General features: G+C 44.2%; 1 protein-coding gene and 1 long non-coding RNA gene across 35 annotated transcripts in view; one reads left to right on the top strand and one right to left on the bottom strand.

Annotated features, from left to right (window-relative positions):
* Nucleotides 1–9,004, top strand: part of SLC35F2 (solute carrier family 35 member F2) — a 57,537-nt gene extending 48,533 nt beyond the window's left edge. For 2 of the 4 annotated variants that reach the window (XM_051849731.3, XM_089333501.1), the window contains 5 exons: nucleotides 743–902; nucleotides 1,753–1,909; nucleotides 3,457–3,509; nucleotides 5,047–5,201; nucleotides 7,615–9,004. In XM_051849731.3, the coding sequence (XP_051705691.3) occupies nucleotides 743–902; nucleotides 1,753–1,909; nucleotides 3,457–3,509; nucleotides 5,047–5,201; nucleotides 7,615–7,800 (711 nt within the window). In that variant the 3' untranslated portion in view covers nucleotides 7,801–9,004. Of the gene's footprint in view, nucleotides 1–742; nucleotides 903–1,752; nucleotides 1,910–3,456; nucleotides 3,510–5,046; nucleotides 5,202–7,614 lie in introns of those variants that run through there. The other 2 variants (XM_070077724.2, XM_089333511.1) reach the window with 2 other exon arrangements.
* Nucleotides 1–13,706, bottom strand: part of LOC103349530 (uncharacterized) — a 69,331-nt gene that overhangs the window by 24,422 nt on the left and 31,203 nt on the right. For 20 of the 31 annotated variants that reach the window (XR_016234433.1, XR_011390468.2, XR_007920751.3 and 17 more), the window contains exon 3: nucleotides 3,630–3,709. The exons of 9 other annotated variants lie outside the window; for them this stretch is intronic. This is a non-coding gene — a long non-coding RNA (uncharacterized LOC103349530). Of the gene's footprint in view, nucleotides 1–145; nucleotides 1,813–3,629; nucleotides 3,710–13,706 lie in introns of those variants that run through there. 2 more of the 31 variants (XR_011390453.2, XR_016234432.1) reach the window with 1 other exon arrangement.

Raw genomic sequence — 13,706 nt, 5'->3', positions numbered from 1 at the left:
CTTAGTACAGAGCTGCCAACAATACTCAACAACTATTGGCTCTTAATATGACCTAATTGTCCATCTTGTAGTAATGAGAGAGTTAAATTTTTTAAAGATTTATTTATTTATTTAATTTGAAAAGAAGAGTGACAGAACTCTTTCATTCATTGGTTCACTATTTTTTTTTTAAGATTTATTTATTTGAAAGGCAAAATTACAGAGAGGCAAAAGTAGGGGGGGGGTCCTCCATCTGCTGGTTCACTCCCCAGATGGCCACAATGGCCGGAGTTGTACTGATCCAATGCCAGGAGCCAGGAGCTTCTTCCAGGTCTTCCATACAGATGCAGGGGCCCAAGGACTTGGGCCATCTTCCACTGCTTTCCCAGGCCATAGCACAGAGTGGGATCAGAAGTGGAACAGCCGGGACTTGAACCGGCACCCATATGGGATGCCAGCACTGCAGGCGGTGGCTTTATCCACTACGCCACAGCACCAGCCCTTGGTTCACTCTAAATAGTCCCCACAGCCAGGGCTGGGCTAGGCTAAAACCAGGAGCCTGGAACTCCATCCAGGTCTACCCCATGGGTGGCAGGGCTTGAGTACTTGGGCCATCTTCTGTTGCCTACCCAGCCAAGACTTCAGCCAGGGCTCCAACTGGTACGCTGACATGGGATGCTGCCATCAAGTGCTGGCTTAACCTAATGCATCACAATACCGACCTCTGAAAGAGGTTTTAAAGTTTCTTTTTCTTTTCATGCAGCTTTTGGATTGCTTTGGGATTCCTGTGTTGATGGCTCTCTCATGGTTTGTTCTGTATGCAAGATACAGAGTGATTCACTTCATTGCTGTGGCTGTCTGTCTGTTGGGCGTAGGAACCATGGTTGGTGCAGACATATTAGCAGGGAGGGAAGACAATTCAGGTAAGATTCTGTTCCTTGTTTGTGGTTCAGTCACAAAACAGTGTTGCTCATATTTCACTTCTATTTTGCAAAGATAGAGTAAAAGGCAGAAAATAGACCCTAGTTAATTACATTTAAAACTTTATTTTAAGATTTCCTTGTTTCTGGGGTTTTGTAACCACATGGACAAAACAATCTTTATTTTCCTACCAGCCCACAGTCTTGGCCTTGTCCTTTGTGTCATCCTGCCAAGTCCCGTTTTGTCTGACAAGAGAGAAGTTTTATTATATATTTGCAATAATCTCCTTTGGCTTGTACCTTTGAATTAGTTAGTGGAAAGCCTACTGAAGATTTTTTGTTTTTCATTTTTACCAAAAAGGAGACTTGAGTTCACTGGAGGCCTCTGATGGATTCACCCTGTAGGTGCCTTTGTCCTTGGTGTCAAATGCAGATCATTGATGGCTTCCTAGCTAAATAAGGTCTGTGAAGTCACCCAATCTACAGGTGACTTCAGTGTCTCCTTGGATTAAGAGAGAAAAGTGTCTTGCTCACCAAGCTTCTTCCCCTGTAGTTTTAAATAAATTCTCTTAGGTGGATTCCATGAATTTGTCATGTCGTAGAGTCACCTCCTGAGGCTGGTTGTTATGGTGTGTACCACCACCTTCCAGTCTGTGACTCTCCTGAGGAACCAGAATAAGAGGAAGCAGAACAGAACTGTGGCAGAAAAGGAGAAGAGTAAGGGATTTTGAATTTCTAGAAACCAGGGTTAGGCATGATCTTATTTAAATGAAAGTCTGATAGTTTCCTCCAGGTCAGCGTTAGAGGTTCACCCATTGATGATGTCTTCCCTCTGTGGCTTTTCTTCCTGCAGGGAGTGGCGTACTCATCGGTGACATCCTGGTCCTTCTTGGGGCTTCCCTCTATGCCGTTTCTAATGTGTGTGAAGAATACATTGTGAAGAAGCTGAGCAGACAGGAGTTTTTAGGAATGGTGGGCTTATTTGGAACAATTATTAGTGGCATACAGCTGTAAGATTCTAAAATTTTTCTTAAAAACAAAACAAGCAAATGTATCAAAGATGATTATTCTGGAACTGCTAATATTCATTGTTGAGTTTGCCAAAATTTGCATTTGAAATTAATAGCTTGCTAAATTTCTACTAGGGGATTGTTAACATCAACAGTTGTGCTTTATTTTCTGACATGTGTGACGTTCAGGATTCCTGGTAACAGTGTGTGAGGGTCATTACCAGTTGGAACTTTTCTTTTCCACTCATTTTCAGTAATCATTAATACCTTAACTTCCTATTTCCCTTGCATTCAAAGGGAAAGCGTAATATCATGGCCTCCTCTGATAGTTGACTGTGGTTGAATAGCACTTGGAAAGGAATACAGCAAGTCTTTAAGGACTCTCTTTTTATTCTTTGTCTTTTTATTAAAGATAGTCATTGTTATATTTTAAGAAAAATTAAAAAGTCAACATAATTCTTTAAACATTTTTATTCTAATTTTAATTTTAATTCTTCAAATGCCTATAACAGCCAGGGTTGGGCCAGGCAGATACCAGGAGCCAGAAACTCATTCTGAGTCTCCTACATGGGTGGCAGGGACCCAACCACTTGAGCCATCATCTGTGGACTCCCAGGATGTGCAATACCAGGCAGCTAGAATCAAGAGTGTTGCCGGCGCCGTGGCTCAATAGGCTAATCCTCCACCTTGCGGCGCCGGCACACCGGGTTCTAGTCCCGGTTGGGGCGCCGGATTCTGTCCCGGTTGCCCCTCTTCCAGGCCAGCTCTCTGCTATGGCCAGGGAGTGCAGTGGAGGATGGCCCAGGTGCTTGGGCCCTGCACCCCATGGGAGACCAGGAAAAGCACCTGGATCCTGGCTCCTGCCATCGGATCAGCGCGGTGTGCCGGCTGCAGCGGCGGCCATTGGAGGGTGAACCAACGGCAAAGGAAGACCTTTCTCTCTCTGTCTGTCTCTCTCACTGTCCACTCTGCCTGTCAAAAATAAAAAAAAAAAATAAAAAATAAAATAAAAAAAATAAATAAATAAAGTTTAAAAAAAAAAAAAAAGAATCAAGAGTGTAGCCAGGTGGGACTTGAACTCAGGCACCCTAATTAGGGATGTGAGTGTCCCAAGTTGTGTGTTAACCTCCCCAACAAATGCCTGCCCCAAAAGTTAACATAATTCATAACTTTAGCCAAAGAATGGTAACTAACATGCTTATAAAATAGTAGTGGCGTAGTGAGTGCCGGTTCTAGTCCCAGCTGCTCCTCTTCTGATCCAGCTCTCTGCTATGACCAGGGAAAGCAGTGGAGGATGGCCCTTGTGCTTAGGCCCCTGCACCCATGTGGGATACCCAGAAGAAGCTCCTGGCTCCTGGCTTTAGATTGGTGCAGCTCCATCTGTTGTGGCCATTTGGGGAGTGAACCAGTGGATGGAAGATCTATCTCTCCCTCTTTCTCTCTCTGCCTCTCTGTAACTCTACCTTTCAAATAAATAAATAGAATCTTTAAAAAAATAGTAAAAATTAGTATGTAGACCTCTCAAAAACTTCTTGTTTTAACTTTAGGTTGATTGTGGAATATGAGGATATTGCCAGCATTCACTGGGACTGGAAAGTTGGTATGTACATAAGTGATACGTTCTTTTTAGTTGGTATTATATCCTTTAATCAACAAAATTCACATCAAGAAATGACTACATCCTTTCAATAGTATTTAAACATCCTTGTAAGAATCATACCTGCTATAGTGCTTTACGTTGCTTGTTTTCCTCTGAGAATTGGTGATGAACCTCCAGGAAAGTTAATGCTTGATCTTCACCTGCAGGAATAGCTTTACTTTACCAGGAATTCTGAGCCTCACTGAAGATTGGCCTTCATCACGCTAGCTTTCAGTTAGATCTGTATCTTGGGTCCTCAAACTTCATGTGAAGGTTCTTATCTGCTTGCTGTTACTTGTGAAGCATGAATCTGAATCATCTGATGGTGTGTAATCACCCACCACCCCCTTAGCCCCTCTTATCTGATAGTCCCAGGCATCTGAACAAATAAATAGGGCAGAAGAAATTGTTAGGCTGGTTAGGAAAGATTTTAACCTTACTTAATGATGGGTAGAACAAGGTAAATATACATGTCATTGAAGGTTGCACACCATGCTTGGATAATTTAATTCAATTAAATAACTTAGATTGCCAGAAAAATGTGTGTGTTGCATATGGGATGAGATTGAAGAATCCCTTGCAGAGCAGTCATACAGATGATACAGGTAGCATCACATGACCAGCACTGACCTAGAGAGGATAGTTTTCTGTATTGTCTGGGACTATTTAATCCAATGAGATGAACAAAATACAACTGACCTAATAATTCTCATTGATGCCCTAAAAATACTTTATTCTGAATCCAGTTACACAAACCATGTCTAACCAACCAAACGAAAGCAAACAAAAGATCATGAGTGATTTTTCTTGAAACAAGATATTGATTCTACTTTTACTGACCTTTTGGCACAAGTGTCACCCTGCCCTGAGAGGGTGGAAGGTTTTTGATGCAGTCACAACCATAAGCAATATTTTATGGCCTTAGTCATCCAGCACCTAGTTGGATTTTTGAGGTCCTTCATATACATCACAACTTGTTGCTGTTATTATTATTTTTTAAAGATTTATTTTTATTTACTTAAGAGGCAGAGTTACAGAGAAAGGAGGAGAGATAGAGAGAAATCGATCTTCCATCCATTGGTTCACTCCCTAAATGGCTGCAACAGCTGGGGCTGGGCCATGCTGAAGCCAGGAACCAGGAGCTTCCTCTGGGTCTTCCAGTGGGTGCAGGGGCCGAAGGGCTTGGGCCATCTTCCACTGTTTTCCCAAGTGCATTAGCAGGGAGCTAGATCGGAAGTGGAGCAGTCAGGTCTTGAACTGGTGCCCATATGGGATGCCCACTGCAGGTGGAGGCTTAATGTGCTATACCACATCACTGGCCCTGATAATTATTTTTACCACAGAAAGTTTTGTAGTCTCATCCACAATGCTGACCGTTAACAAGAGTTCTTATACATGGTGTGTTAGCAGACCAGGGAGTTTTAGATGGCAGCCGAGCTTTTGAGCCCTTTGTCTCCTGACTTCTTCACATAACAGTAAATGTTCCCTTTCTTCGCAGCTCTGCTGTTCGTGGCATTTGCCCTCTGTATGTTTTGCCTGTACAGCTTCATGCCGTTGGTGATAAAAGTCACTAGTGCCACGTCCGTCAACCTGGGCATCCTGACAGCTGACCTCTACAGCCTGTTCTTTGGACTCTTTCTGTTTGGCTATAAGGTAAGGAGGTGGATCATGTTAAATAAGAACACTTGGTTGGTACAAAAGAAGTGGCAGGTTTGTTTAAGACCCTATGTCCCAAAACAAAATCTTATCATCCAACCTGGCAAGAATCTCAGTGACAGGCCTCACTCCTCATGTAACTGCTTCTAAACTAGAAAATAGGTCCAAGAAAGAATTGCCCTTTTAGGGTTTTTCTGAAGGGTGAAATACAATTGGTTTTTTCTCTGATGGTACGCCCTAGGACACTAGCTTAGGAAACTGTTGCCAGGGGATATGCAAGCAACTCCATAGCTGCTGTGGTCCTCAAGAGACATTCTAGCTTAGACTGCATGCCAGGAGCTCACTGTCTTTGCCCTGGTACACAGAGATGTCCGGAGTGGCTGATGGAAGACAATGAGAAAGAGAGAGAGAGAGAGATTCATACATACGTAAATGGAACAGGGCAAATAGCATCTTAATATTATTGTGATATTAGTTTTGACCTTACAGAGTCCTCTCAAAGATTTTAGATCCCCTCAGGGGTCCTTGGACCACATTTTGGAGAGCCAGTGCTTTAGAGATGCATCTGTTCTCAGCAGTGAGGTCTTGTTGACTTGCTTGCTATCTTTCTTGATAATCATTTGAGAACATAGTTATAATGTTGGTTGTTACCTGATAATTTTTAGTTTCAGTGGGAGATACCAACTGTATTTCTTTGTCCTGGTACAATTTTGTATCCGTACAGAAAACTTTGTCCCTGATTTGACAGTGTTCCCAGGACTTTGCCATGGATTCACAACATTTATCTGAATTAAGTTCAATGGGCTTTCAGAAATTTCTGCAAAAGAAGCATTAACCTTTTTGCCTTACAAGGCTACATGTGATAGGAACTAGCGGTTGTTTTGCAGACTTGCTGGTTAAGATATTCCTGAACTGAGACTGAAAGAGTATTTAAGACTTATTGGTAGCATCATAAAAAGGTGGTAAATGTCAGAGTGAATCAGAGAAGTGGTCTTTGTAGGCCCTGATAATTTTTTCTGTGAGAGCACAGTTTGTCAAGGACTACATCAGTGCCATGGCTGCATTTCCTATGGCGCCCACTAGGGATGCTGGTGTTTGTTTACTGTGGTGCCAGGTTGGTAACACACTACACCCAAAGAAAGCCTGAGAACTCAGCAGTATAACAAGTAACACCCTCCTTCTGCTTTTTTTTTTTTTTAACCAAACATTGATTTAGCTTTAGTAGTTTGCTTTTCCATCATAAGTAAAAGAGTGTTCAAGAGGGAGCTAAGGTTAAAGAAATAACGTCTAAGTGAAAGTACAGTTGTTACTACCTATTGTAAACTCGCTTAATCTAAATATTTGCTCTTCAGCTGCTTTTGACTTTGATATAAAAAAGCCCTTTCATGCCTCTTTGTTTGGACACTTAACTTGCACTAGTCCTGGAAAGAGCAGGCACTCTAGACATTCCTTTCAGTTCTTTTATGTTCCTTTGTCCTGCATGTCTAGCAGTTCACTCTGAACTTGGATGAGATTTTATTGTTTTTGGTCAGAGGTCATGTCAAGCCTTATAGTGTAATGTGCCTGGCAGGAGTGGAATCTTTAGAGTAAATTTCAGAGGTAGGAAAAAACTTCAGGGCATAATAAAGATGTCTAGCATTTTAAACATAGTTTTTTTTTTTTTTTAACATAGTTTTAAAATACGGAATTGTAAACCCAGTGCACCACCAATTTATGAAATTATACTATCTAAATAACTTTAGCTATTAGTTTTTTGAATCAGACAGTTGAAAGAGAGGTGTAAAATTGCTTTTAAAAGATTTATTTATTAGAAAGAGTTACAGAAAAAGGGAGAGACCGAGAGAGATCTTCTATCTACTAGTTCACTCCCCAAATGGCCACAAAGGCTGGAGCTGGGCCAGGCAGAAGCCAAGAGCGCAGAACTTCATATAATTATCCCACACGGGTTACTGGGAGCCCCTGGCACATTAGCAGGGAGCTGGGATTGGAAGTGGTACAGCCTGGACTTGAACCATCGTTCATATAGGATGTTGGCATTGCAGGTGGTGGCTTAACCTGTGGTGCTACAACTCTGGCCCAATATTTTCCTCTGTTTCATGTCAATATTGTAAGCTGTGCCTGTTGTCTGAAAGGGTCTCTCCCAGAGTATTTATGCTGACCTTTTATCTTCTCCACTAAGTAGGACTACTTGCAGGGTAGGGTAGAGCTGGACTATCACTAAGAAAGGCAAAGGTTCCATTTCTCCAAGGATCTGGTTGGCGGAGCCCAGGTAGGCTTGGGAGTGTTTTCAAAGGGCATTAGCATCCCTGAGGCAGCTTGCCACAAAGGATTGTGGGATGAGAGCATTAAAAGCACAGCAGCACAGATGAGTTTGGGGGAGCACAGTCCACTGCCTGCTCTTCTCTTCCAGTTCTCAGGACTCTACATCCTGTCCTTCACCATCATCATGGTGGGTTTCGTCCTGTACTGTTCCACCCCGACACGCACGGCAGAGCCGGCCGAAAGCAGCGTACCCCCAGTCACCATCATTGGCATCGACAACCTGGGGCTGAAGCTCGAGGAGAACCTCCCGGAGACGCACTCTGAGGTCTTGTAGCCGGAGAGGGACGGTGCCCGCCTGTGCACCACCAGGAGAAAGCAGCGCCCGCCCACTGCTGAGGGGCCACTTGGGGAAATGATCAGACTCCGAGCCAACACTCCACAGCATCGGATTGGACCCAGTGCGTAGACTTTAGAAAAGAACTCTGAATAATGTATCCAAACTAGAACTACCAAAATAGAGCAGAGCCCGAGGCTAGGGTAATGCTTCTGAGTATTTGAGGACCACTACCTGTTAGTGTCAGGGAGGTGAGGTGTGGGCTCCACACTGAGCTCTCCAAGGCACACATGGGGAAGCAGGACGGGGGAGGTACCCAGGAGCAAGCCAGCCACAGGACAGGCTGCGGTTGGCCGGGAGTAGGGACAGGGCAGGGTGGCTGTGTCTTAGGTTTCCCGGGTTGGAGGCTTGGGGTTTTCACCCCGTAGAGAGTCACTGTCTACAGGCCTTGTGGCCTTTTTGCACAGATGTGGCCTAGTGACTGATGGCACGTGCTGGGGGAGGCGGCTGGGGCTGCACTTGAGAAGTCCTGAGATACGGATGTGAGGACTATAGACGTGTTAAATGGCAGTGCAGTAAATCCTGGAGTCATCTTCTAAGTTTTTTTTTTTTTTTTTAATTTCTCCTCTGTCACTCCTGGCTCCTTGCCAGTCACAGTCACTCCTTCCCTCCAGGCCCCAGAGCAAACTCTGCCCTCCAGCCTGTGACACTGGATGTTTCTTCCACATATGTACGCCTACACTGTGCTCTCCAAGACTTCGCAGACCCGAGTGAATACATGGACGCCATCCTTTCTAAAAAATTCCCACAACCTCCTCGAGTATTCCTCTTGGTCCCATTTTTTAAATATAGACTGAAGAAACCAAGTCTTACTGCCAATTTTCACAACAAGAAGAGAGCTTTATTTCTGTAAGTGGTAAAAAATAGATTTTAATCAAAATGGAAACAGAATTAATAATTTTTCAGAAAAGGATATGTCCAGGAGCCCTGAGAATGGGGTACTGCTCCCCGTCTTACAAATATCTGTAATGCCGTGACATTTCTGTGATGCGCCTTCAGTACAAAGTGCTGTCATGCAGATTCAAGTGTAATATCGACCGCCAGAATGCCACTTCATGAAAATATGTATGTAAATTCTTTGTAAGACTATAAAAGAGATTGGAGTTAAGTGTCCATTTATTAAAAGACTTTGAATTCGTGGAAAGACATTCACCGTGGTGGTTTCTTTGATGAACCAATTCCCCTTGTGGGTGGTAAATGGCTCCATATATTTGCGATCTCTTCATACCCAGCTTTTCAGAATCATGTCTAATGTTCGGTGAGGCAAACCTATCAATTTGGGGGCTACTCTGGGATCGAAGGGAGGAGTTCACATTTCAGAAGAAATGTCTTCGAATTCTGAATTACCACAGGGATTTTTCTTTCTTGAGTGAAATAACTTTCTCTACAACCGATGGAAATTGCTTTTTCAATTCATGTTTGGTTTCATGCCCTGCCATTAACAATGATCCATGAGCGCAGAGGTTATGTTAAAACGGTGCTTTGGGGAAGGCTTTCTGGTTGGGTTGCACACTGGTTATTTCTGAAAGTACAGTGCTTAATAAGCCTGTTTCTTTAGAGGGAGAGTGCTACAGTAGAGCATCTCAGGTGACGAAATCCCACGTGTCCGTCAAGAGCCAGTTTTAATGTCTGCTCCTCTGTGAATCTTTCCTGATGCTGCCCAGGCTGGGTCCTGCTGTGGATCCTGGTGCAAAAAGTTGAAGCCCATGCATGTTTTTTTTCATCATATGTGCTTTCCATGAACTTTTTGACTATTCCTTGCATCAATTGTCCCATGATAAAGACCGAAGAGTCAAAGTTTTTCACAACACTTAAAACTGAAATCTGTCTGATATCAATCCATTAATTTTTTTTTAAAAAAAGATTTATTTATTTATTTGAAAGGCAGAGCTACAGAGAGGCAGAGGCAGAGAGAGAGATGGAGAAGTCTTCTATCCGCTGGTTCACTCCCCAGATGGCAGCAACGGCTGGAGCTGAGCAAACCTGAAGCCGGGAGCCAGGAGCTTCCTCAGGTCTCCACGCGGATGCTGGGGCTCAACGACTTGAACCATCTTCTGCTGCTTTCCAGGCCATAGCAGAGAGCTGGATCGGAAGTGGAGCAGCCAGGACACGAACCAGTACCCATATGGGATGCTGGTGCTGCAGGGGGCAGCTTTACCTGCTATGCCACAGGGCCAGTCCCCTATTAATTTTCATGAAGAATTTTCCAATGAGTATTTTACTATAAAATCCATGGATGACATTAAGATCCTAGAAGCTAAAAATTAGGAACGGGGCCAGCACTATGGCATAAAAGTTAAGCCTCTGCCTGCAGTGGCAGCATCCCATATGGGCACCAGTTCAAGACCCAGCTGCTCCATTTCCAGTCCAGCTCTCTGCTAATGCACCTGGGAAAGCAGAATATGGCCCAAGTGCCTGGGCCCCTGTACACACATGGGAGACCTGGAAAAGCTCCTGGATCCTGACTTTAGCCTGACCCAGCCCCAGCCACTGTGGCCATTGGGGAGTGAACCAGCAATGGAAGATTGTCTTTCTCTCTCTCCTTCTCCTTCTATTTCTTTCAATTTCAAACAAGTAAATATGTCTTTTTAAAAAAATTAGAAACACGCATGGACTTTTGAAACACAATCCATACTTTGATTGGGAACTTTCTCTAAATCTCTTTTTCTCCTATTGCAATCATATTGATTTTTCATTTTTTGGTTGATACTCATTCTATAAAAAAAAAGCCCTATTAAATAATATTATAGAGTTGCTAGATTGTTCTCCAATGTTGTGTAGATATAATAAATTGTGCAGCTGGACTGTGGCAATACTATTTGTATTTTGAAATTAGGTTCTCATGAGGGCATGCAGATCTCATTCACTTGGTATGTACTTAACAGTGGAGCTTCCAACTGGTGGTGCTTTAACAACTGTAACATCTAGAATGCTGGTGACATACATAATAATTTGTCTCACTTTTAGTACCTCCACAGTGTCTTGTTAAATTTTACAAGAGTGTGCTCTTTCAAATGATTACAGTAGCTGGCTGGTCCAGGAGCAGGGAACTCAATTCAGATCTTCCATGTGAGTGGCAGGACCTCAGTTACTTGAGCCATCACCTGCCAGGATCTACATTAGCAGGTAGCTGGAATCAGGAGCTGCAGCAGGAATTCATACTCAGGTACTCTGATGTGGGATATGGAGTTCTGACCAGTGTCCCACACCTATAGGCCACACACCTGTTCCTTGTTTTTTTTGTTTGTTTGTTTGTTTGTTTTTTTAAAGAGGGTATTACAGGCAATGCCATGGTTAACAAGTGAAGAATTTGGGTCCAGATAAACTGAAACATCCATCACAGAAACATCCTCACGTGGAGTTGGTGGCTAGGGTGAAAACCAAATCTATGGTGTTCTTTTTTTTTTTTTTTTTTTTTAAATTTTTTGACAGGCAGAGTGGACAGTGAGAGAGAGAGAGAAAGGTCTTCCTTTGCAGTTGGTTCACCCTCCAGTGGCCGCCACGGCTGGTGCGCTGAAGCCGGTGCACTGCGCTGATCCGATGACAGGAGCCAGGTACTTATCCTGGTCTCCCATGGGGTGCAGGGCCCAAGCACTTGGGCCATCCTCCACTGCACTCCCGGGCCACAGCAGAGAGCTGGCCTGGAAGAGGGGCAACAGGGACAGAATCCGGCACCCTGACCGGGACTAGAACCCCGTGTGCTGGCACCACAAGGCAGAGGATTAGCCTAGTGAGCCACGGCGCCGGCCATCTATGGTGTTCTAACCTTTGAGGTTCGCCAGCAGTCAGTTCCCACTAGAGCCTAGTGGCTCATCCTTCTGCTAAGCCAGAAAATGCAAATGCAAATGTACTGCTAATGAGAGCTGTTGGGGAGGATTTCTGGGGAGAAAAGCTAGCCTGGTAGACGGTTTTTCCTGCAGCCCTGGAGGCTGCCCTTCTATGGAGTGGTCTCCATTCGTATGCCTAGTCACGCTTCTCTTTTCTATCATAATTATGGTGCTGTGCCATTTCATCCACATTTAATCACTTAGGATCTAGACATATCCTGAGCCCTCAAAAGATGTCAATAAATCAGGGAAATTCAGCAGATAGCCACTTAGCTGATTAAAAGGCAAGAGATTTATGAGGAAATTAGGTAATGCTGAACATGCAGTTCTCCAACAGTTGTCCAGAGGGGGTTTGGAGAAGCCTAGCAGTAGAGGAAGTGGTCAGTCAGGGAAGTAAGACCTGCAGAACAGCAAAGTGTTACCTGCCCCTCCATCTATAAACCTGTAGGATTTAGTGTCACAAGGTTTATCCTCCCAGTGTTCCAACTTTCACCATGCACTTTATTCCTTGGTTTAAATATTACCTTCTTCTAACAAGCTTAATTTAAAAAAGATAGACACTGTTAGAGAAGGGAATTTAGGTTGATAGGGCAGGAGAATTGATCCCAATAAAAATATATAAGCCATTTGAACAACCGTTGGCTCCAGCTGACCATAAACAGGGTTCAGGAGGTTTCCTAGGGTCATCACTCAGCTGTTACCACTCACTGCCTGTCCGCTGGGGAGGCCAGAGTCTTTACACTATGTATGACCTGGAAAACTTTGTGTTCACAGCTGGACTTTCCGTGCTGTCTCCCCTTCCCTGACCTTGGACCATCTACCTGCCTCTGTCTGCCTAGCGACTGTGCTGCTCTCTTCTTCCTGAGTGACTCACATGCTTTTACATTCATAATCTGAGTTTGGTCTTACAAACCCATGTGGGATGTTACCTTGGTCCATGAAAAGGCTGCTGGTTTAGTCCACACATCTTCAGGTGGTGGTGGTGGTGGGAAGAACACACACCCACACACTTACCCCATCACCCAAGCAAACCCCGTGGAGGACCACCGTTTTGAGGAATTGCTATTCTCAGAGAGACTGATTGCAGCAGCCTCAGGGAATCTGTCCCAGGCCCTCACACCTCTATAGCATTCCGGTAGAATTTCATAGGTTGAGTATATATGGCCTCTACTTGGACACAATTGGTGTACAACGCTTTTTTATTTGATAGGATTAAAGAGGAGAGCCAAGGCTTGGCCCCTGATCTGCTAACTAAAGCGCAGGATATGCTAGAGCAGGTAGGTTTGATTCAGTTGTGAGCCAAATTTAGCTGATGAGCACAGTGTACTACTATCTCAGGTACTCTTCAGTTATCATCTAGGAACATGGTTCAAACCCACAGTTCATTGTGGGTGGGGAGAGCACAGCAGGAGGTCTCTGGGGCAGGCTGGGAGACAGTGTTGGGGAAGTCTATCTGTAGAGACTGGAGTACTCCAACAGCCAATCTCTTAGGAAGAAGGCTAGCTAGGGTCTGAGAGGGCACTTAAATTGGGCCCCAAGAGAGTGGCCATTTAGCCTAGCATTTAAGATGGTCACATCCACCACTGGAGTATGGGTTTGAATCCTGGTCTGGCTTCTGACTCCAGCTTCCTGCCAATGAAGACCCTGGGAGGCAGTGGTGATAGCTCAAATAATTGGGTTCCTGACACCCACTGGGTAAACCTGGGTTGTGATCCTGGCTCCTGGCTTTGGCCTTGGCCCATCCCTGGCTTTTGCAAGTATTTGGGGAGTCAACCAAGGCATGGGGAATTTTTCTTTTCTTTTTTTTTCCTTTTCTCTTTCTTTCTTCCTTCCATCCTTCCTTCCTTCCTTCCTTCCTTCCTTCCTCCCTCCCTCCCTCCCTCCCTCTCCCCACCCCCATACCTTTTTTTCTCTTTGCCTTTCAAATAAAGAGGAAAAAAAAAAAGGCCCTCCTAATGGGGATGTATGTGTGAGGAGAACTAACTGGAGAAGGTGAGACTTCTAGGACCCTGGGACTAA

The sequence above is a fragment of the Oryctolagus cuniculus genome, chromosome 1, assembly GCF_051225735.1.
Source record: "Oryctolagus cuniculus isolate XC-2025 breed Fujian yellow rabbit chromosome 1, ASM5122573v1, whole genome shotgun sequence".
Taxonomy (NCBI): domain Eukaryota; kingdom Metazoa; phylum Chordata; class Mammalia; order Lagomorpha; family Leporidae; genus Oryctolagus; species Oryctolagus cuniculus.
Note: the sequence above shows the minus strand (reverse complement) of the source record. Positions and strands in the feature narration are given on the sequence as shown.